General features: G+C 40.6%; 1 protein-coding gene across 3 annotated transcripts in view; it reads right to left on the reverse strand.

Annotated features, from left to right (window-relative positions):
* The window catches only part of SMAP2 (small ArfGAP2), a 54,276-nt gene continuing 32,183 nt past the window's right edge, over positions 1–22,093 (reverse strand). For 2 of the 3 annotated variants that reach the window (XM_072974687.1, XM_006215856.4), the window contains exons 2-10: positions 16,297–16,430; positions 14,956–15,041; positions 13,914–13,992; positions 10,154–10,240; positions 8,872–8,953; positions 7,738–7,847; positions 6,781–6,946; positions 5,838–6,154; positions 1–1,395 (exon numbers count right to left, since the gene is read on the reverse strand). In XM_072974687.1, coding sequence (XP_072830788.1) covers positions 1,270–1,395; positions 5,838–6,154; positions 6,781–6,946; positions 7,738–7,847; positions 8,872–8,953; positions 10,154–10,240; positions 13,914–13,992; positions 14,956–15,038 — 1,050 coding nt within the window. In that variant the 5' untranslated portion in view covers positions 15,039–15,041; positions 16,297–16,430 and the 3' untranslated portion in view covers positions 1–1,269. The remainder of the gene's footprint in view (positions 1,396–5,837; positions 6,155–6,780; positions 6,947–7,737; positions 7,848–8,871; positions 8,954–10,153; positions 10,241–13,913; positions 13,993–14,955; positions 15,042–16,296; positions 16,431–22,093) is intronic. The other variant, XM_072974686.1, reaches the window with a different exon arrangement.

Below are 22,093 nucleotides of genomic sequence, written 5' to 3' on the forward strand. Positions count from 1 at the left end.
TCCTTCCCTGCGATATTTATTAAGGAATTTACACATACACAGGAGAAAGGCAACCAGGAATTGTGGTTCCCACAGATGAAATCTTTTAAGCAAAGTTTTCTTGTTTTAATTTTCGAGTGGGGTGAACAGTGGCTGAGAGGAAAGCTGCCCAGACACTCTGCCTCACACACCTGGAACAGGTGGGGACACAGGGTAGCCTGGACACACAGGCATGAAAGAGTGACTGGTGGGATGGAGAGGGGAAAGGAGGAAGGGAGCTACCCATGAGACTGTAATTTTTTTAGACTATACAAAAAACTGGCAACAGTTTTAGGCTGTTGATAAATTAACTCCTCTCTGTTGTAAACCTAAAGCTAAAACAAAAACAAAAACAAAAATACCCAGAGCAGATGGGGAGAGAATGGGAGGCGGGGAACGAACACACACACACACACACACACACACACACACACGCTAGTACACATGTTAAGCTCTGCATTCCCACTGGAGGGGCTGGTCTTCCAGCTGCAAAGCCAGATCCTACTGAAGGCAGGATTGAGATGGGGAAAGGGGTGTTTTTGTGGGGGCCCTTCGTAGAGTCTTTGGTGCTAATAAAGGCTGACTGAAGCAGCAAGTTCTGAAGTCTCAGATCCAGAAAGCAATGAGGACACAGTAGAGTCAGATTTTTGCTCATTCTCATAGGAAGAGGTTTGCCTCACCCCAGGGCTAGGGCCAATGTGATCTAAGACCTAAGGAGTATTTAATTTTATTTCAGTACTTTCTTCATTCCTATAAATCAAGGGAGCACGATGCCTTCCTTTTCATCCCAAAATTTAAACACAGAGAAATAGCTTATCAACACATATAGAAGGACCTCTAAACCCTCCCTTCTGTGCCTAAGACACAACCCCTACAGAACTTTCTGAGTCTGAAAGGAGGTTTAACCCTGTGGGAAAGGTGCTCAAAGGTGTGCACGTTTATCCTGCAGTCTTAAGTGCCTTCTGTCAACAATTCCTAAGGTGCTGATGCCAGGAGAGGACCAGGGCTGAGGCTGGGGGGAAGTCAGGGCGGCGAGGGGACATGAACAACAACATAAAGCAACAGAGAGGGCTGCGTGTCTGGGACATGCCTGGGCTGGGCAGAATGCCAACCCCCAAATGATGGACTGAGCAATTTCTAAACCGAACAGAGAAGGGTAGGGCAGGGGGTGGGGTGGGAGGAGTTGGGGAAAGAGGAAAACCGGGGAGGGAGGGGGCCGAGGGGAGTGGGAGTCATACAGGTGTTTTGTTTTTATTTCCACATCTGAGGGCTGAGAGTCTGACTTGCTGCCTGTCCGCTTCCACCATTCATCGACTGTCCATAGCTCAGCACGCCATTGGCTCCACAGAAGTTCATCCCAGCCATCTGCTGGGTCATCTGGAAGGGAGAGAGGAGACTTTCAGACCAGGCAGTGGGCATGCAGCCAATCAGAGCAAAGGGCAGGGAAGGAGTCCTTCCGTCTGGGTCTGCGGGGAGGGGAGAGGGAGACAAAGGGGAACTCTGTTGTGATACAAAACTGCCCTGAACCCTCACAGATCATTTCGAGGACAGCAGACCACGTAAATGAAGGACTTTTTCAGAAGGGAGATGTTGTCAGGGACGGATGCTCAGGGAGGGGAAGCAGGAATCCTGGAGCTAGTCAAGATAAAAGCGGCATGAGGAGTTATTCTCTTTTTCCTTTCCGGTCTCTCATCCTGAAAAGAAGGGGGCTATTGTACATGGGCCGGAGCCAACTGGAGGGAACAAAGAGGAGCCCCCAGGCCAGCGCTCCTGTCTTATCTCCAGCAGAGAGTCACTACTGACAGTGTCAGGGAAAGTGCTGTGCACGCTCAAACAGAGAGAAAAGAAACTGGGCTGTTCAGAATGAACAAAGAAAAAAAAAAAAAAAGACCAACAGGTCCAACAGGTCTTCAGTGCATGAGAAGGGAAGCTGCTTGGAGAACAGAGTTTGGGGAATAAGCCTGGGTCGGGTGGGGGCCTCTTTATGAATTCAACTGAAAGACTGGCCTCTGGCAATGAACAGAAGAACCTATTTATCTGAGAAAAATGCCTTAAATTTCCCAAGCTTGGTACATTTTCTATATAACTTATTTTCCTGTAGGAGAAGGGCTATTTTTCTTCTCCCAACTTTCAAAGAATATTTCAAATTTACAGAAAAGTTGAAAGAATAGTACAATGAAACCCATCTCTTTCCTTAAATTCACCTATTGTTAACATTTTCCTAATTTTCTCTCTGATATATGTATATATATGTTTTTAAAATTTTTTGATAAGCACTGAAAATTGCAGATATGTAGTGTTAATACTATATTCTAATATATATTACATTTCATTTTTGCATCTCTTTAGCTTCCTTTAATCTAGAACAGTTTCCCTACCATTTTTTCATTTTTTTTCCAGACACTGTTTTAAGAGTCCAGGCCAGTTATTTTGCAGAAAAGCCTTCAATTTAGACTTATCTCATGTTTTCTCACGATTGGATCCAAGTTAAATATTTTTGGCAAGAATTCCATGCAAGAGATATTGTACAGGACACCAGGAAGCACATGAAATTAATGTGTCCCATCGTTGATAATTTAAAGTTTGATCAATTGTCTAAGGCAGTATCCACCATATATGTTTTCACTGTAATTAATGAGTAATCTGAAAGGTATTTCTTTGAGAATGTGTGAATACCTTGTCCTTTCTATGACATAAGTTGTCATTCTTTTGCAAAGAAGGCTTTCCCTTCCTCTACCCCACACTCGCTTAAAAAAAAATTACTACAGACTTATGGATTTTTTTTCCTTCAATGTGTTATATATAACCCATTAGTGTCATTCTTTTTGATGTTCAAATTGCCCCATATTTAGACAGTGGGAGCCTCCAGAAGTTGGCTCACGTGTCCTTTTGACACATTCCCATCAGTTTTGCAGCACCCCACTACGCATATGAATGAACATGAAGGAATGAAAATAAGTAAGTTAAAACTCCAACTATGAAAGCTAGAAAAACAAGAGCAAAGTAAATCAAAAGAAAGCACATGGAAGGAAATAGTAAAAATAAACCAGAAACTGAGGTAGAGAACAGAAAAATGTAGAACTAAAAACTAAAACAAAACCTTTTTTTTTGAAAAAATTAACAAAATAGATCACTAGTTAGCCTGATTGAAAAAAATAATAAATGAGAAGGGAGAAGGAGAGCACAAAGATACGAAATAAGAGATGACAAGGGAGAAATAACCCTTGAAATAGGAACTTTTAAAAAATCATCTCCAAAGACCAAGACTACATAAATCATCCCAAACCACAGCAAAAGGAAAACATGCGAATACTTTTCCTAAAGCAAGTACACCATTGATACCCAACCCCGATAGACACAGCACATGTGTGTGTGCGTGCGGGCGCACACATGCTGCTTGTCTGGTGTTCCCCTGTCTCTTTATTTCCAGACTTTGAATCATTTTGTTTCAGCTGTACTTTTTCTACCTAGCATAAAATTAGGCATTGCTTTGTGTATCAGTCTGAACAACTGTTTCTTTTAATAGAAGAGATACCTATTTATATGAATGATGTTTGGTTGCAATTCTATTGTATTACATTTTAATTGTGTTTATTATATTGGCTGTCCCTCAGCCTATGTATTCTATTGCTGTTTAAAAATTCCTTTGGTATTTATCAAGCATCCTGTTTTTGTTCTAGTGATTACTGTTATACTAATACTCTGTCTTTGGTCTCTGTATTCTGCACTCACGCTTCTACTATGTGGTTTGTCAGCTTATTACACCCTTTGACTTCTATTTCCCGTGCAATAATCAATTTATTCTACTTTCCCCTTTTTTTCCACCTTATTCCTCCCACCATTTTTAGTTGTATTGCTTCTGTCGTCAGAATGCAACATATATTCTTCCACTCTTGTCATTATCTTTGAGTCTTAGATCCTCAATTAAACAATCACCAGCAGTCATTTTGCCAAAATGTCCCCAGTCATCTCTCAGATGGATGAAGCTTATCTTCTGGTAGATTCCTCAGGAAAGCTTCTAAGTGTGATATTCCCTGATGTATATTTAAGATTTAAGATTCCCTTGTATATTTAAGATTTTTTAAAATAGCCTTGATACCTGAAGGATCGCTTGGCTGATTATAAAACATTTGTCTCACATGTACTTGAGTGTCTAGAAAATTCTACCCCCATTGCTGTCTTTTTGTATGTTGCTGTTAGGAAGTCCGTCAACCTAGGCGTTCTTTTTTCTTTGTAAATGACAGATTTGGGGGAGGTGGCAGGTAAGGAGAGGGTTGGAGCCCTGAGAATTCTTCTTGTTCCATGAAGTCTAAAGGTTCACTGGGATATGTTGGAGTTGACCATTCTGGGTCAGCTTTTCCAGATACCCAGTGGGCTCTTTCAATATTATAGTCGAGTCTTTAATTCTAGGATGTGTTCCTGTGTTAGTTTTAAATATGTTAATTTTGTTCCACTACTTTGTCTTCCTACTTTGGGAGTCTCCAAATACATTTATGTTAGGTCTTCTTTGCCTAACTTGTGTGTTACCTTCTCTCTGATTCTTTTTTACTGCTCTCTATATTTAGTTTTTATTCTCTTGAGCTGTTTCATGTCTTTCCTTAATGTCAAATATATTCTCAGCTGAATCTACTGTTCTTTGACTAACTTGTAATTCAGCTTTTATTTCTAAGACAATTGTGTCATTTTTCAGTTTGTTTCCTGAGTTCAGTTTCACAACTTCCATTTTTTTTGGTCCATTTTGGTTCTAAGCTTTTGAATTTCTGATTCAAGCTGTTTTGTCTTATCTGCAAGTGTTTGTTAAAGGACATTTAATTCAGGTTGGTGGACTATGTAAGTTTTCATCTACTTTGTGACTGGTTTTGGGGGTGAAATGTTTTAATTTTCATTTTCTATTTTCAATTCATAGTAGTTTTGTATGAATGTCACCTGCCACTTTCTGTTCAGTTTGTACCGCCTTATTTTTCTGAGTCACCAATAATACAGACAGGTGAGAGGGTCTGGGGAGACTTCCTAGGTTTCTTAGTTCAAAAGCGCCCTCTTCTGTTAACATAGTGAAATGACTATTTGGTGGGGAGGAGGATGATGGATCTTCTGATCTTGCAATTCTTTTCCATTCTCATTTCCTACTTCCCCTTCAGCACCAGGTCTCCAAAGGGCACCTACTCCTTCTAAGTCATCCTCATCTCCCCTAAAAGCAATGCTTTCCCAAAGCTACCACCTTTAATGCCACATATTTCAAGTCCCTTGTTTCCGATTCTTCAGGTTAACCGGGGATCTAAACCACCAAGTCCTAGGCCTCTTTTCAGCATGTCTCTAACCAGGGCAGGGCTTTCCTTTCTAGGGGTGATTATATCTATGTTCTATCACCTCCAGCCCCCTGCTCCCTCTCCTCACTTCACACAGTCTCTCTGTGATGCTGGCTCTGCTGGATTTGGGTGTTGATATGCCTGCTGCCACGTAATCTGATATTTGCAGTATTCAGTCTGTCAGATGCAGGAGTCACAGATTATAGGTGCTTTAATTTGCTCTCCTTATTTATCTGTATGGGCTGTTTTTGTTTTGTTCTGATGAATGTGTGGAGAGTTTTAGAATTAGGCAGTTACCCTTATTCTACCGGAACTCAAAACTCCTCAAAAAGCAAAAAGTCTGACATTAGATAGAATTTTTATCAAAAAAAAAAAAAAGCAAACCTCAGGATGTCTCTGGCGATATTTCATTTATACTGTTAAGGATTCAAAGGATAAGGGAGAGACGCTAAGCGAGACAGCCCTGAAGGAGGCACAAAACGCTCGTCCCAAGTGAAGGGGAGCAGCTCTCACCTGAGTGAGGTTCCACTGCAGCTGCTGAGCCGGCTGGACCCCGTACATCGTCGGGGGCAGAGCTGCCATGCCTGCCATGTAGCCGGCCTGCGGGGTGGTCATCATCCCATTTGGCACACCCATCATGGACGCCTGCATGCCGCCCATGTAGCCTGCAGGCATGGCCATGGGGGCAACCATCCCAGAAGCTCCTGGCTGGGCCACCATGCCCACTGTGGGGGGCATCATGCTCCCCATGATGCTGCTAGGAGGGGGAACTCCAGGGAAGCTGGGGTAGGCTGTGGGATACGCCATCTGAGCAGGAGCCATGAACATTGCTGCCAAGAAAACAAACATACATGTCTGTTAACGAGGAGCGTGTGTAAGGTCAGTTCAAACTCTCAGCGGCTGCTCCTTTCCAGCTAGAATTTCTCAGGACAGCTCAACTCAGAATACTCTTTTACACAGCAAAACGGTTAGATAGAGTCCCTAAAAGACTTGCTATGAGCACAGGGAACTATACTCTATCCTGTAGTAACTAATAACAAAAAAGAATATAAAAATGAGTATGTGTATATGTATGACTGAACTATTACGCTGTGCACCAGAAATTGACACAACATTGTAAACTGACTATACTTCAATTTAAAAAAAAAGCCATCTAATAATTGGAAAAAAAATGAAAAGACTTGCTATGGTTTCCAATGGGCTGCTATCCTAGCCACTTCCCTTTTAGGGTCCAGATCCAGACCAAGTCAGACTTGACAGACGTGTGACACCAGACCCCATGGAAATATGGCTCTGAGTTACACTTCCATCTCCTGATACCTGGTGGCTTCACAAGAAATGTCACGTCCAGGCTTGTCTGGCCCCCAAAGCAACTGCCCCATCGTAACAAAAAATTCCTGCATGTAAGTCCTCATGTCTGTCTCTGGCACGTGGCCATGACCCCCACGAGCTCTACCTTGGGCAGGCATCTGAGGCGTCTGGGATCCATACAGTGAAAGGATGGAATCTTTAGAGAGCTGTTTCTTGCCTGTTTCTTCAGATTTGCTCCCTGGCTCTGGAAATAGGTTCAGGTTTTCAGGAACGGAGCCGGCACTCCCTGCAGTTGGCATGGAACCTACAACCTTAGACAGAGCAAAGAGGGCAGGGGGACAATTGGCATAGTCTCTGGAAGGACTTCCCTCATCTCTCTGCCACTTCTAACATTACAATAAGAATTCAGGGCTCGAGTTCATAGCTTCCTGACATTTTTTCCATACAAATATCTAGAGACACCTGATAGTTAAGCTCTGGTACACACTGCTTTGTCCTTTAGCAAAACAGTGTCATTTGGTGGAAAACAAACACACAAACAAATAAAAATGACCTACAAAGGATGCAGCCAGGGAGAACTGAGTTAAGATCCCAGTGCAGTCATTTACTAGTTGGGTAACAAGAGGGTAGTCACTTTTCTGAACTAATGTTTCCTCATCTGTAAAAGCTCCATTTTGCAGGGTTGTGAGTATTTTAAGTCATAAATGAAGCATACAAAATGAGATACAAAATCATGTAGCACTGTGCCCGGAACATAGTAGGTATTCCACAAATGGCAGCCATCAAAGGTTTCATGTCTTTCCTACCTACAAACTCTCTGGCAATAATAACTCAGGCTGAGGAGCTGACCTACGGGATCAGCCTTTACAACCTGACACACCTTCAGCAGAAGCCCACTCAAAGGGCCCACTCTTTTCGGGCAGGAGACAAATGGAATGAATAGTTGTCTTAGCCTGTAACAGAGATGATGCAGCGTGTAGGAAAGAATCAAGAAAACCAAAGTCCAGTTCCATCAAGGAAGCATGATGTGGTTCCATGATTGAGTTATCAAAATCACCCTTTCCAGAATGCTCTTTAATCCCAAGGAGCCCACAACACTCACCTTTCTGGAAACCGAAGAAGAGGGAGATGGAACAGAGGCCAAGAGGTCTAAATCCTTCTCTAGGGTGTTGCTGGTCTTACTGTTTGCAATGGAGCAGGACACAGGAGCATCTGGAAAGAGAGAGCAAAGTTAAAACGTAGCACTGCTCATTAAGCCCATGCCTTCCTTTCATTCTAGACAAAAAGCAGAGAAGCCCCTTATGCTCCATCATATGGAGAAGTCTAGGCTCTGGAACATGTAGCTTAGATGGGGCATTTCATGAGAGGCCTTACCCCACATTGCCCAGAACACTCTGGAGAAGCCTGCAGCCCAGCTTCCAGGCACCGGGCAGCAGAAACCCAGGCTTGAAGGCTACATCAGCACTACCGCGAGGCTATCTGAGGGGCAAAGCTGTGCAGGATTCATTTTCAGAGAGAAATGAACAGCACTGACATTAGAAGCTTAAGTACCCAGTAACCTAAATCAGCAGAAATGGCCTGAAACGAGTACAGCCATCAGTGCTGGGAAAGGTAAGAACAAGCTCTATTTATGGAAGGGGCAGAACCACGAGTTCAGGGTTTCAGAAGTTTGGAGGAAAATGACCACAAGGTAACGAGCCATCTTAGAAAGAGGCTGCACCTGGAAAATGAGAGGGCACTAGGGGGAGAAGGGGGGGCACAGGGCTGACAGGCGCTAGTTTAGTGAAACCTGCTAACATTTACTGAACACTGAGCATGTACGGGGCAAGGAACTCAGAGCTTGAGAGGCATTGTCTCATTTAATCCTTCCAACACCACCTCTGATGTAGAGACACATCATCCTTGCTGCACAGGTTAGGAAAGGAACGTTTAGAGGTTAAGTAAGCTACCCAAGGTCACATAGATGGTAAGTGGCGGAGTAGGGCTTGGCTGCCACGCCCATGCGTAACCACTACTATACTTAACCACTACTCCTGACTGTCACCGTACTGTTCCCCTGAAAAATATCAACGCTTCTGAGAACAGCTGCTCGGATATAGAACAGGAAGAACATGAGGGTGCGATCTCAGTGATGAAGACACCAACTGAAGAACCCCATCTCGACCTCTCTTCCCAGGGCCACGGAGGATTCATCAAAATTCATAAACTTATGAGAGTGGGAAAGTCCAACTCTTACCAAGGCCCAACAAGTCCATGACAGGGGCTGTGGATTTCGGGGAGCTTTTCCGAGGTAGCTGTGGATCTTCCTTTTTCTGTGGCTAAGGTGAAAAAAATGTTATAGAGAGAAATAAGTGGGTGTTTTTGAACATTTTCCCTGCTCCCCATCGTAAAGCCACAGGTACGCTTGTAGCACAGTTGCTGTTATTCAAAGAGGGTTACGAAAGAAACACAACGCAGGAAGTGTCACGTGTCAGGAGACCCAGTGTATAAATCAAACCTAAAGTGAAAAAACAGAGCTATTGTGTTTGTTTGGCTTTCTGAAGAGAGAGATCTTTCTTTTATATGTGTATATATATATGGGGGCTAATTAGGTTTATTTATTTATTTTAATGGAAGTACTGGGGATTGAACCTGGGTCCTCATGCATGCTAAGCATGCGCTCTACTACTGAGCTATACACTACCCCGCCCCCCTTTTTAAAGAAACAGATCTTTCTGAAACCAAGACAACCACAGATCAGGGTATCCAACAGAAGCAGCAGTTTTTGGTCCCAGGAAAAGCTAAGAATAAAGGTAGGTGTCTGATGGTTCAACAGCCAAGAGCCAACACATCTTCCAGTGATTAGAAAACCTTTAATATCAACAGGGAGCTCAGTTTAAAGGCTACCTAATTCACTCTGCCAGTATCACTAATGACTGTGTTCTGCAGACAGTGAGATTCAGAATGATGATAAAGGACTCTTACTCAAGCAAATAGTAAAAAGCCCTCCTTCCCAAGATTCCAAACCCCTATATCAGAGTCTCTACTAGCACAGCCACCATACGTCCTGTGGATAAACAAAGGTGTCTACTTCAGTATGACAGAGCAAGAGTATAAGCAGGGACTGCTGGAAATGGATTCGTATGGCCTGGCTTCTAGACTGTTCTTCACTGCAACAGGAAAATGAAGCACAGACGGTCTAAGGAGAGAAGGACGAATGCAGCATCTGCTCAGAAGGCGTCGCACAGCCTTGGCATTCTGGCATGAAACGTGCCTCTCCCTCAGATGGGACAGATGCAGCCCCTAAGCTCCCATCTGGCCCCAAAAGGAAGTGTTACAGAGCAGAGAAGACAGCAACAAGGCAATGGGAAAGCAGCAGAGACGGCAGCAGGTGATCTCATCTAAATGTGGACCCCTTTAGTCCCAGGTGCAACGGTGCAGGGTGCTATCAACCACCTCCCACCCTACCCCTCCCCTTCCCTCCACACATGTAAAGATACCCGGGGCCATCCACACAGTGCAAATACTTCCCCACTTACCATTTTAACTTTCTCAAAAACAACAGGTTCCATTTTTTTCTCTGAAGCTGGTTCGCTCCCTCTTTTCCACTTGTCATCTTTTTCTTTCTATGATGATTTAACAAAACAAGACAAAGAACAGGCCCCGTGGTGACTAAGAGTTCAACCAATTATAACTCCAAATGTCCCGAAAGGACACAAAAATCCCTACTGAGTCTGATGCAGGGGTCTGACACACTCGGGGGTTTCTAGGTGTGGGGCGTGAGAGCTGGCCTCCTCCGCTCTGGCCTCAAGGCTGTAAGAGGCATCCCTCAAATGTCTTAAGCACCTGCCCTCCTCGTTCTAACCCACTTATGACTCTTGCCATGTGCAGACTCGGTTATCTACAGAGGATAAAATGTGTCATCAGTTGGCTGCCCCTTTTCAACCCAAGTTTAACTTGCTCATCTTGGTACCACTGTGAGTGATTAAGTTCATGCTCATCTTACTCGGCATACATCCTCTGTGATTTTACGAACTCAGTCAAAACTCCTTTCACTCTTCATCTCTCCTTTTTTAAAAATTAGAAAATAAACCACAATTTCAAGCTTAAAGATTAGAAAAACAAAAACCAGGAAAATAAGGCAAAAATGACTAAAAGGTTTAAAGTATCCCTATTAGGGTGTCCTGAATGTCACCTACATAGAACCAAAAAGCACATCAAAAATAAGATATTGGAAGGTCTTTCTTAGTTTGTGTTAGTTTCAGAGGCCGTTTAATAATACTCTTAGAGATTATTGTTACTGGTCACATTTCTAACATCAAATAAACATCTAAATGCAAAACAGAATCACAAAGTGAACAAGAACACAGGCATATAAAAGGAAGTACAGTATACATATAAAAAAATGTTCAGCCCTGCTAATGGTCAAAAAGTGAAATTTAAAATGCATTTCGGGGAGGAGAAAGATCTTCATAATAATACCGAATGTTGGTAGGGATGGTGTAAAACTACTACTCTTCCCCTATGCTGAGAAGACGGTATAAAGTAGTACAGCTTCTGGAAAGTATATTGGCAAAAGTGTGAAGAGACAAATAATGAAACCCTTTGACTTAGATAACACCATATTTTATAATATATCTTAAGAAAACAATCCAAAACATGGAAAAGGTTATATACATCAAGAACTTCATCCCAGAATTATTTACGCTGAAGAAAAATTTATAAACAACCTTTATGCCACAGAGAATAGTGAAATAAACCGTGACGTAGCTCCTTACTGAGTAAGATGCAAAAATTATAAGTTGTGAAAACTAAAAAGTAACATTAAAAAAAAAATCAACCCAAGATGTGTTAAGTCGAATGAAAGCAGGGGTCATTCTATATAATTGTATTATAATTACATCTTCAAAAAGTAACTACATAAGTCGCTCACTCTCTTGCCTTCTGAGACAGCCAGAATTCTGTCTGTGGAGTTTGTATCTGCTTTTACTCTAAACACCCCTACACCTCTCAGCCTCTCTCCCTCTCGCCTTTTGAGATGGCCCGCATTCTGCCTATAAAGTGTGTATCTACTAAGCCACTTTCCCTTTTGAGTGAGATGAACTGACTACACTCTGTCTATGGAGTGTGTATCTCTCTAAATAAATTTGCTTTCACTTTACGAAAAAAAAAACAAAAAAGAAATGACATAGAAAAGAAAAGGGAACTCCAAGATGATAATCATTAGTAAAGGTAAGAGCAGGCATGGATTTTCCACTTTAATTATCATATTATCTGTAAAGTGATATTATAATCACAAAGTACACATGCAGCCATGTCTGTTTCATACATAGTGTGACGCTTTAACACAGAACACTATTTATTCTTGTAGTTAAAATGTTTTATCTGTCCATTTAAAAAGAATACTCTTCAATTGACAAAGCCAGTTTCTTTTTTACTTGATATTAAATGTTTTCACTTAGCAAATACTAATTCTTGGCATATAAATCTTCACAAAAATATATTTTTTTAATTTAGGTACATCAAATTAAAAAAAATTCTTTTTTGCCAAGTCAAATAAAAATTTGTAAAGTAGCTCTTTGGCACATCAGAAATATTTCCTTCCTAAGAGAAAACATTCAGTAAAACAGGCTGTTTTCATGGGTACAGGACACCAGCAACATAATTACCAATGAACACTATCTCCACACAGCAACTCTTCCCTCTTCTCTCATCTTCTGGATTAGCTCCGATACCCTTTCTGACCTCATCTGATTTCTTATGTTCTGGCACCATGAACAGAGCTAAGCAGACAGACCATAGTTTTCTACAATAAAAGGAAATGTTCATGCTTTGGTTTCAAACACTTTTTGATGATATTATCCAAGCTGTAGCTGTACCCTGTGTTAACTTTTTCTTGGAACAGTTACAATAACTCCTAGGTCCCTTTTCTGGATGGCTGTAAGAGTTCTTCACACTAAGTTGAGTAGTAATTATCTTTACCCAACTACACATATTACCCTTCACTTACTTGCTTACATTGAAATTCACCTTCCAGTAGTGCCCCTTTTTATACAAGCTCAAAAGATCAGTCTGGAGCTGATTCCAATTAGCTTGACTTTAAATTACCTGGAAGGGCTTAGAGCCCCATGTAAGCTTAAATTATTTCACTGGCTAGGACATCCTCCATTAAAATAAGTAACAGAGGGGGAAGGTGGTGGGAAGGGATAAATTGGGAGTTTGAGATTTACAGATACTATATATAATACTACTATATATAAAACAGATAAATAATAAGTTTATACTGTATAGCACAGGGAACTATATTTAATATCTTGTAGTAACCTATAATGAAAAAGAATATGAATGAGTATATGTATGTGTATGTATGACTGAAGCATTATGCTGTACACCAAAAATGGACACACCATTGTAAACTGATTATACTTCAATTCAAAAAAAATCCCTGGCCCACAGTCAGGATATAAATAGTGAAATAACTAAATAAATAGCAGATAGACAGATAGATGGGTCCTGTGCTAGAACTAGAGAATCCCATTTTCTCCATACTTCCATGGCTAGAGGGACAGTCAGCTATTCCAAAGCAAATTTACTGTAGAATCTTGCCAAAGGCTTTCTAAAGGTCTAAACAGTCATATTTATTGGTTCTCCTTTAGTTGTCATTAGTCGGGCATATTTTCTTCTCCTGGAAACCACGTTGTACCTCCCCCTGTATGTTATGCTTGCCCTAGTTACCACACACTATAATTCAGATCCTAACCACAGGCCTAGGATGGAAGGTATACTTGGCAACTAGTAAGACTCCTAAAACCCTTTCCAGGAACAAGGGTCCCGTTGGCCATCAGTCCATCAACACAATGGAAATATACGCTGGTCAGACTGAAGGAAACTCTGGTGATTTAATTACATCCAATTTTGTTGACTTCATTTACAGGAAAAAATGCCCATACACACGTATATCTGCATACACACATACCTACACACAGACATTATTCTATTGGATCTAGTAGACCCAGCGTGTCCATTTGAAGAAATAATCTGGAACTGGGAATCACTAACACCCAAATCCAGATCAAGGCAAAGAACTCACTGATGATGGTTTACCCTGTCCATCCCTGAGGCAAAAGTTTGTCCCATGATATCCCATGGTCTCAATTCAGTAATTGACCTTTTTCTCTACTTTTTTTTCCTTTTTGATGGTTGTGGACTATTTTGGTAGCTTTTCTTCAAATTCTTCCCTGGCCTGATTAATAATCAAATGACTTATTATGAACGAAGTTTGAAAGATTGACAACCAACCCTAAAAGCATTGATGTCCAGACTTCGGTCCATGTATTTCTTCTTCTCATATTTATCTCGAATAAATCCTTCAACAGCCCTGCAAAAAGCTTATTAAGGATAAATCAAATGAATCTTTCTCCCAGTATGAACATAAAAGGTCAGGGTGCATCCCGTGGAGCACTGCTCTCCTCTCTCCCTCCTGCCTGGTGTCTGCATATGGCTCCTGTCTCCTCACATGCAGTTTCCCTGACTGCAACCTTAAAGTGCCTCCTTCCTGGTTACTGCAGGGAATCACCATTACCTAGGGTTTTCCTCCAGAGTAATGATAGTAGCAAATGGGATTAACCTTCACTTTGACATCAGTGGAGACTGTGGCTGTTCTAGAATACAGGCAAAGCAGTCAATCATCCATTTTAAAGCAGATCTAAAACAAAGGTACTTGGGTGCCCCTTAAAAATATAAACTCTTATACCAGGTTCTGACCAGTGGGTCTCCCTCAGGGCACCAAATCTGAATTTTAACAGCTTCCACCTTCACCCACCCAAAAGCCAACTCTGACAAGAGGGCCCACAAACCACAGTCCACGAAGTGGTGCCTTCAGGGGGTCTGGTTTTGTGAGGGGGCGCTCTCTCCTATTGAGGGGGTAGAGGAAGAAAGTTACTGATTAAGCCAACAATAATTAATTCTTTCAGCTAGGACATAAAAAGGCATTAAAAACAATAGTTTTGCTGATTCAACACAGCACAATAAACTATTCTTTTTATCAAACAGTTTCAGAGATCCAAAAACTATTGGAGATGTCACTCTATGGAAGAATTCACAGTGAATCACTGCAGTCTTAATTCCTGAATGAGTTTCTCCCATGGGACCCCACCATTCTGACATGAGAAAGTGGACATGTACTTTCCGTGTGTCTTGGCTGCAGAAGAGAGGAAAGGCAAGACTTTGACTAAACCACACATAAAGATGACCCAGACAGATCGTGGGCCTTGAGTCTTACATGACTCTCTCAAAACACCAAAAAACCACTCAGACTTCTAAGTTGCTCCAGAAAAGATACGGGTCTATTTGAGGTCGCCGAAAGGTCTCAGGAAGGTAGGCTTCATAAAGTCGGTTTGCCTTTCCATTCCCCATCTCCTGCATGCACTGCGATCGAAGAGATGTGGAAACACAGAATGTCAGATCAGGAAAGAACTGAAAATCTTGTCACCCGATTGCACCATTCTACAATTGAAGAACCAACCCAGAGAGTGGCAGAACCAAGATTCAAACCTGTGTATTCTAATCTCCAGTCCATGAGTCTCTCTACTCCCAACCATTTGCCCCCACTGCTGTCTTTCTTGCCACCCTCTTTCCTTTCATTGAAAGATTTGTCTGACAAGATCTTATTTGAAAGTCCAAGACACACAGCTGCCAATCAAAATATCTACTTGGAAGGCAATAATCAGCAATAACTACAGTTCTGGGTTTATAGTAGTAATTAACCTATTCAGCTGTATTACCAATAAACGTGTTTCCCACTAGGCTTTTGAAACAGACTCCTTAACACTTGTGAGGGATAAATCCCAAGATTAAAGAAAAAATCTTCAAATTCCCAAATACCTCATGACATGCGATTTCCTTCATGAGATACAATAACGTATAACTGAAAAATATAACTAACCTTTCAGACCTTTAGTGAATCTTTATCAATTCTATATATAGATAGTAATATACATAGATAATCTAAAGTAACTTCTAAAGCCACTTTCTGTTAAACATAATCTCTTATTTCCATCACCAACGTTAGTAGCTGGTTTTCTCTGGAGCCTTTCTTTTCCCCCCAAAAAAGGAGGGAAAATATTTAAATTGCTTTAACAAGTTTCAATGCAGGAAGAGAATAGAGAACAACAAAGCCACACAAGGTGCAGATCTTAGGCCAGGCTGAACTCACTAACTTAAGGGTCTCACTCCCAACCCACCAACCTAACAGCAAGCAAAATTCATATATGCATTTTGTAATAAAACATTATTATAAGTCTGCATGTTGGAGGGTTTTTTTTTCAGTGAATATCTAAAACTACAAACATTAGATCTGCAAATGCCAAGGGTCCTAAAAAATAATCCAAAGAGCCCCCTTTATACCTTCCTGGATCCATGTGTTTTGAAGGAGGTAAGATATCAGTAGAGTAACTTGTACCTTAAATATATTTGTGTTTTGAAGGAGATAAAACATCAGTAGAATAACTTGTACCTTAAATATAAAGATCAAAATTTTAAAATATAACATAAAGTGTTTGATAACTAAACTTTCCTTTATCTTCACATTTGTGCCCAAGCTTGACTGAACTAAAATTCATCTGGAACTACTTTTATATGGAAATGTGGAAGCAGTTGACTCACCCTTGGGCTGTGTAAATACCTGAATCTGTTCTTGAGTCCACTGGTCGAGGTTAACTGATTTTACCCTGGATATGTGCACCCCGAGATTCCTGTGGATTCCAGCACATCGAATGCAGATGAACACACCAATGTTCCAGGAGGCCCATCGTGGCCCTGTGAAGGTCAGGAAAAGGACAAGAACAAATTAAAACAACATTCAGTACCCAAACTGGAATAGTTACATTATCAGACAACATTGCTGCTAGTACATAAGTGATAGAATTGTTACCATATCACCTTTTTTATTGGTTTTGTTCATTCCTCCAAGAATTAGCTTTCTTTTAAGTTTTAAATTTTTTAAGTGTGCAACACAGTGATTTTTAGTATACTCGTACAGTGGTGTACCATCAAAACTATCTAATGCCAGAATATTTTCATCACCCCAAAACACAATCTCAAGCCCATCAGCAGGCACTCCCCGTTTCCTCCCAACCCCCGGCAATCCCAGACACTGGCAACCACAAATCTACTTTCTGTCTCTGTAGATTTGCCAATTCTGGACATTTCATATCAGTGGAATTATATAATATGTGGGCATTTGTGTATGGAGCAGTTTTTTACAGTGTCTGATAGTATGAGTGTTGAAATGCAAATATTGTAACACTATTACTTCTATATTTAAAAAAAATCCCAGGAGAACAGTTCAGAGTCATGTCACATTCTATTTATTCCCTCAAGAAACTTTTCAATGGTGGTGGGGCCCGGATTCAGTTTTCCTACTAGGAAAAAAGATACAGACATGCCATGCCAGCTCAAGGCTCAGCCTGAAATTTAAAACTTTGTTTATCCTCCCCTCCCCACCAGGCCTATAAAATATGCATCCAGATTAACTTAATAGGATCCTTTCCCCTTGGGCTGATGTCCCTACTTTACCCAACTACAGAATGATCTGGATTCAAGACTGTCGAATAATAAAGATGCTTCTTGCAATAAAAAAGAAACCTCAGATACGTATTCCAGTAAAAAGCTGTTACATAATTTCCCATCTCTTGCCAACTTTGCTCACTCTAACAATCACTCTGGAAGATTATCAAACTCCTCTTCAAAATTCCTATACAGGATAAAAGTGACTTACTTTTATATGATGTCTGCCAAAGATTTACTGAAAAATCACTAATATTTCCTTCTCCATCATTCCGCTAGGCAGAAATTTACCATGTAAAATTAGCATGATGTCAAAGCTAGAGACTGTGATAAAGAGGTGCAAAGACACTAACTGATTTTCCACAGAGATAAACCAGACCTGCACTTGGAACAACAAAGGACACAAGATTTCAGTTCTGCTGGACACAATGATTTGGTTCACCTGCCAGTTTTGACAGCAGTTTTAATGAAGGAATGCTAGAACCATATTGCAGAAAATTACTCTTAGAAATCTGAATCCTCAATTATCATAAATAAGAATGTAATTTCTGGACAAAGCTATCACTCATATACTATGGTGAAAACTACAAATACAGAAGGTTCAAGTCCTCTTTATGACCACCAGGTGGTGTTCTCAGCCTGAAATTTTATCCCAATACCTTCTTATTGCTATACTCTCAAGAGGCTCAGATTTATCTTCTAAAAAGAACTTCAAGTCCCTTCAAATCCCCACAGATTTGCACAGTAGATCTGCCATGAAGCTAATAAACACAGAGATAATCCATACACTTCTTTCAGTGGCAAGGAGTTACATAAACACAAAACAAAAAACCTAAACAGATGTGAATGAGGTTCTTTAGGGTGCTGAGTGTCTATTTCAGGTTACAGTTTTCATAAAGGAACTCAGATAAAATCTAAGCTACCCAGGATTTAAAATGGGGCCAAAAGTTAACATTTCATGTTTCTTTACTATTTTCCCTTTGCTCTAGATTCTGGAACTCACAATAAGACAGTTAAACCATGGCTGTTTGCTAACAAAATCAGAAGCCAAAAACACTAATCAGAAGTTAGCTGTGGAATGTTACGCTCTCTGCTTCCTGGGCCTAAGTCTGGAGAAGGTGATTCCCGTACATCTAAGCTATTGTCACAACTGTGGAATTTCTCCTGATTCCATTCCAGAGTATTTAAAGCCTCTTTGCCTCTGAGGAATACAAGGCTACGTCCTGATATTCTGAAGCCCCTAACAAGACCTCAGTACAGAAACACAGGCAATGGTATTTTCATAAGAAGTCAGAGGAAAGCCTCCTCTGCCCACTCTGACATCCCTCCTACAACCTTTTCCTGTGAAATACTGACAGTTCTATCTCAGACACTCAGCCTCGGTTAGTTTTAAGCAACCAGATTTATTAATCAGTAACTGCATGTTCCAAAAGGATTCTGAAACTGGAGAAAAGGAAAACACAAGAGAGTTACTTATATGGCTGACAATGTGGGGAAACGGGGTTGTTATTAAAAGCATAATCTTTGCAGCCAGAAAAAAGCTTAGGTTTGAAGGGCACCTTCACCAACGATTAGCTGTGTGACCTTAAGAGAGATATTGAAACTTCCTAAGCCTCAGTTTCCTCACCTACACAATGGGTACAATAATATCCACCTCACGGTGCCTAGAGTATGGAGCGGTAATAATAAAAGAGAGCTACATATAAGAACACGATATAGACTGAGATTTCCAGAACCCATTTCCCATTCGTCGTCTTCACCGATACGGGCAGGTTAATTCCGTCATACATATATACCAACACTATGCAGCACTACAGAATGCTGCTTGTTAGACAGGAATAAGCGTTCCAGTCCTAAAACATCAGAGCCAGAATCAACTGACTAAATAGCAGAAAGAAGAAATTTACCCTGGATACAATTTCAAAGTCTTCTAGAAAACATGAAATTTTAAGAAGCTTCCTTTATCTCTCTCAAAATATTCCTTGAAACTATTTCACCTAACCCTGACCTGCTCCCCTTTTCTGCTGTACACCCCCACCCTGCCCTTGTGCCCGCACACTTTCACTACACACACAAAGGAAGGCGGAAAGGTGACAACCTGACGTGCCTGGATTCCACAGGGTCTGGTGTTGCCGCTACAGGGCCAGCCTACTTAAATATGGGATACATGCAAAGATGACCCAATTGTTCAGTACACACTGGTCATGGCAACCGAGGAGAAAATATGAAAGATATCATTTTGAAGTTAAACACGGAAAGAGACTCTGAGAGGCAATATTCCAAACAATTCTGAAAGCAGAGGATAGACAGCAATATAAACTGGTAGTGATTAGCACAACACAAGAGCAAGGTCACGGCTAAGTGAGCATATTCAGGGGCCTCTGAGCAGGCTCAGGAAGCATTAAGCAATATTAAAACTAACATATAATCACTCTGCAATAAGGAATCAGTGAAAATGAAGAAAGTATATTGATTTGGTTAATCTGTTAAGAAATCGGCTGTACTAAGTCCAGCCCAGTATCAGGGAAATCTGGGCTTACGCTGCCCGGTTGCATGCCTCTCGACAAGTCTCTCTAGGGCTTATTTTTCCATTTGTAAAATGGAAAGCATATGAGTAAATCCAATTTATTCAACTACTGGACAGCTTCTACACACTGAGTAACTATTGCTGCCTGGCTGCAAATTTCTCTTGCTGCTAAAACTTCCCCCATCACCAGAGCTGCTAGGCTTAGAAGAGTTCTGGGCTTGAGAAGTCAGCAGAGAGAAGAGAACTAGAGTTACAAATAGCTTGAAGCTACTATTATAATAATTACAACTCACTGATCTCTAACCTATGGAGTTTCAAAATGTAAATGTTGAGGGAAAAAAAAAACATTAAGAATGTTTTTTCAATGGACACCCATAGTTAGACTTGCCAGCATCACAAAGCTGCTGAAAAGCTCTTTAATAGGAAGGGCCAAGGAAAGGAGAGCAATTCTCTTCCATCCTCCATCTGAGCCCTGTTGAATCTACCTTGGAAACTTTCCCAGAATCTATCCACTTCTACATGGACCTTCTCATAGCTCACCTATAAGCATTCATTCTTTTAATATTATTTATTAAGTACCTACCATGTGCCAAGCACTCTGCCTCCTAATACCAGAAATACAAAGTCAGAGGCAATTAAGATGAGATTCCCTAATTCAAAGAGCTCATAGACTAACAACTAATTGGTCTCCAGACTCTCATCAGAATAATCTCTCTAAAACACAAACTAATACATATCAGGCCCCTGAATATAAATCTTTCATGTAGTCTCATATATAGAGATGAAAGTGTAAATTGGAGCAAATTTTATGAATAGCATATTCTAGACTGAACTCTCAGTCTCTTGCCACAAAACTTGCTCTTCCTTCATTCTTCTCCATCTTAGTCAATTACACCTCCATCCATTCAAATGCATCAGGCAGAAATTGATCCAACACTTTTGATGCCTCCCTTCTTCAACCGCCATATCTATATCATCACCAAGACCAAATATCTCTCAAGTCAGTATCTCTTCTCTCCATCTGCAACATTACTTCTCTAATCCAAAGTCAACAGATCTCTTGGACCAGTGTGATAACCTCCTAATTAATGTCTCTCCACTTCTACATTCACTTCTCCTCCAACCCCAAACGAAAACCATTCTCTACAAAACAGTCTGCTTGAGCTCTGAAAGAAGCAAAAGTGACCTTATCACTCAGCTGCTTAAAATCCTTCTATGGAATGCTTCCTTCTATCACTGTTGGATTAAAGGACAAAATCCTTAACAAGGCTCTGCAAGGTCTTACAAGATCTGGCCTATGGCTACTCCCCATCCTCTCAACTCTGATCACACCAGCCTTCTTTCATTTCCTCAAAACACCAACACGTCCCTTACTTAGGGCTTCTGGCCTTTGTACATGTGGTTCCCACTGCCTTAGAAGCTCTTTCCCCAACCACCATCCACCACTTCCAGCCTGGTCAACTCCTATATATTATGAAGGTCTCAGCTGAAAAGTTTCTCCCTCAAAGGAGCCTTTCCTTGATGCCCCCATCTAAACGAGATTATATTCTCTCTTCCCTCTTTTCTTTTGGTAAAAAAGATTTTATTTTTGTAAAAACATTTTATTACGGAAAATTTCAAATTTACAAAAGCGGAGTATAATTAACTAACAGCTTCAGCAATTAACAACTTCTGGCCAATCGTATTTCAGCTATACTCCCACACATTCAACTCCCAACTTTGGAATATTTCAAAGTAAATTCCAAATATAATACCAATTCATCTGTATATACTTTGGTACATTCTCTAAAAGGACTTTCTAAAGGTTATAAACTTTCATTTACCCTTTACCTTTTCCTTCTAAGTTGTACCATATTTTATCATATTATTTGCGTGATGGTTTGACATGTCTTTTCCACTAAACTATAAACGTCACAAGAGCAGACAGCAGATAGGTGATGTTCACTGCTACATTCCCAGGCACAGCACAGTTCCTCACACACAGCAGAGAGGCATAATTTGTTTAAAAACTAATTAAAAGCAAGTAAATCCTTTGACTCCTCCCTCCCCCACCTCTTGTAAGAATTCATCAGGGAAACAACAGACCAAGTACTCAAAGAAATGTATTAAGAATGTTCATTCATATAATATATTAATATTCTTAAAAAAGTTAGAAACATCAACAGATTACATAAAGGAACTGTGACATCATAAACAAGGGAAAAAATTATGTAGCTCTTAATATCATATGTCCATGTTATATTAATTATAAAATCCAATTTTAAAAAGTATACACAGAACTATCCATTTTTGTTTAAGAATGTGAATAACTGTATACATATACACAGGAAAAATATCTAGAATAATATGTCTAAGATATTAAAAAGCAATTATTTCTGATTAATGG

The sequence above is a fragment of the Vicugna pacos genome, chromosome 13 (assembly GCF_048564905.1).
Source record: "Vicugna pacos chromosome 13, VicPac4, whole genome shotgun sequence".
NCBI lineage: Eukaryota > Metazoa > Chordata > Mammalia > Artiodactyla > Camelidae > Vicugna > Vicugna pacos.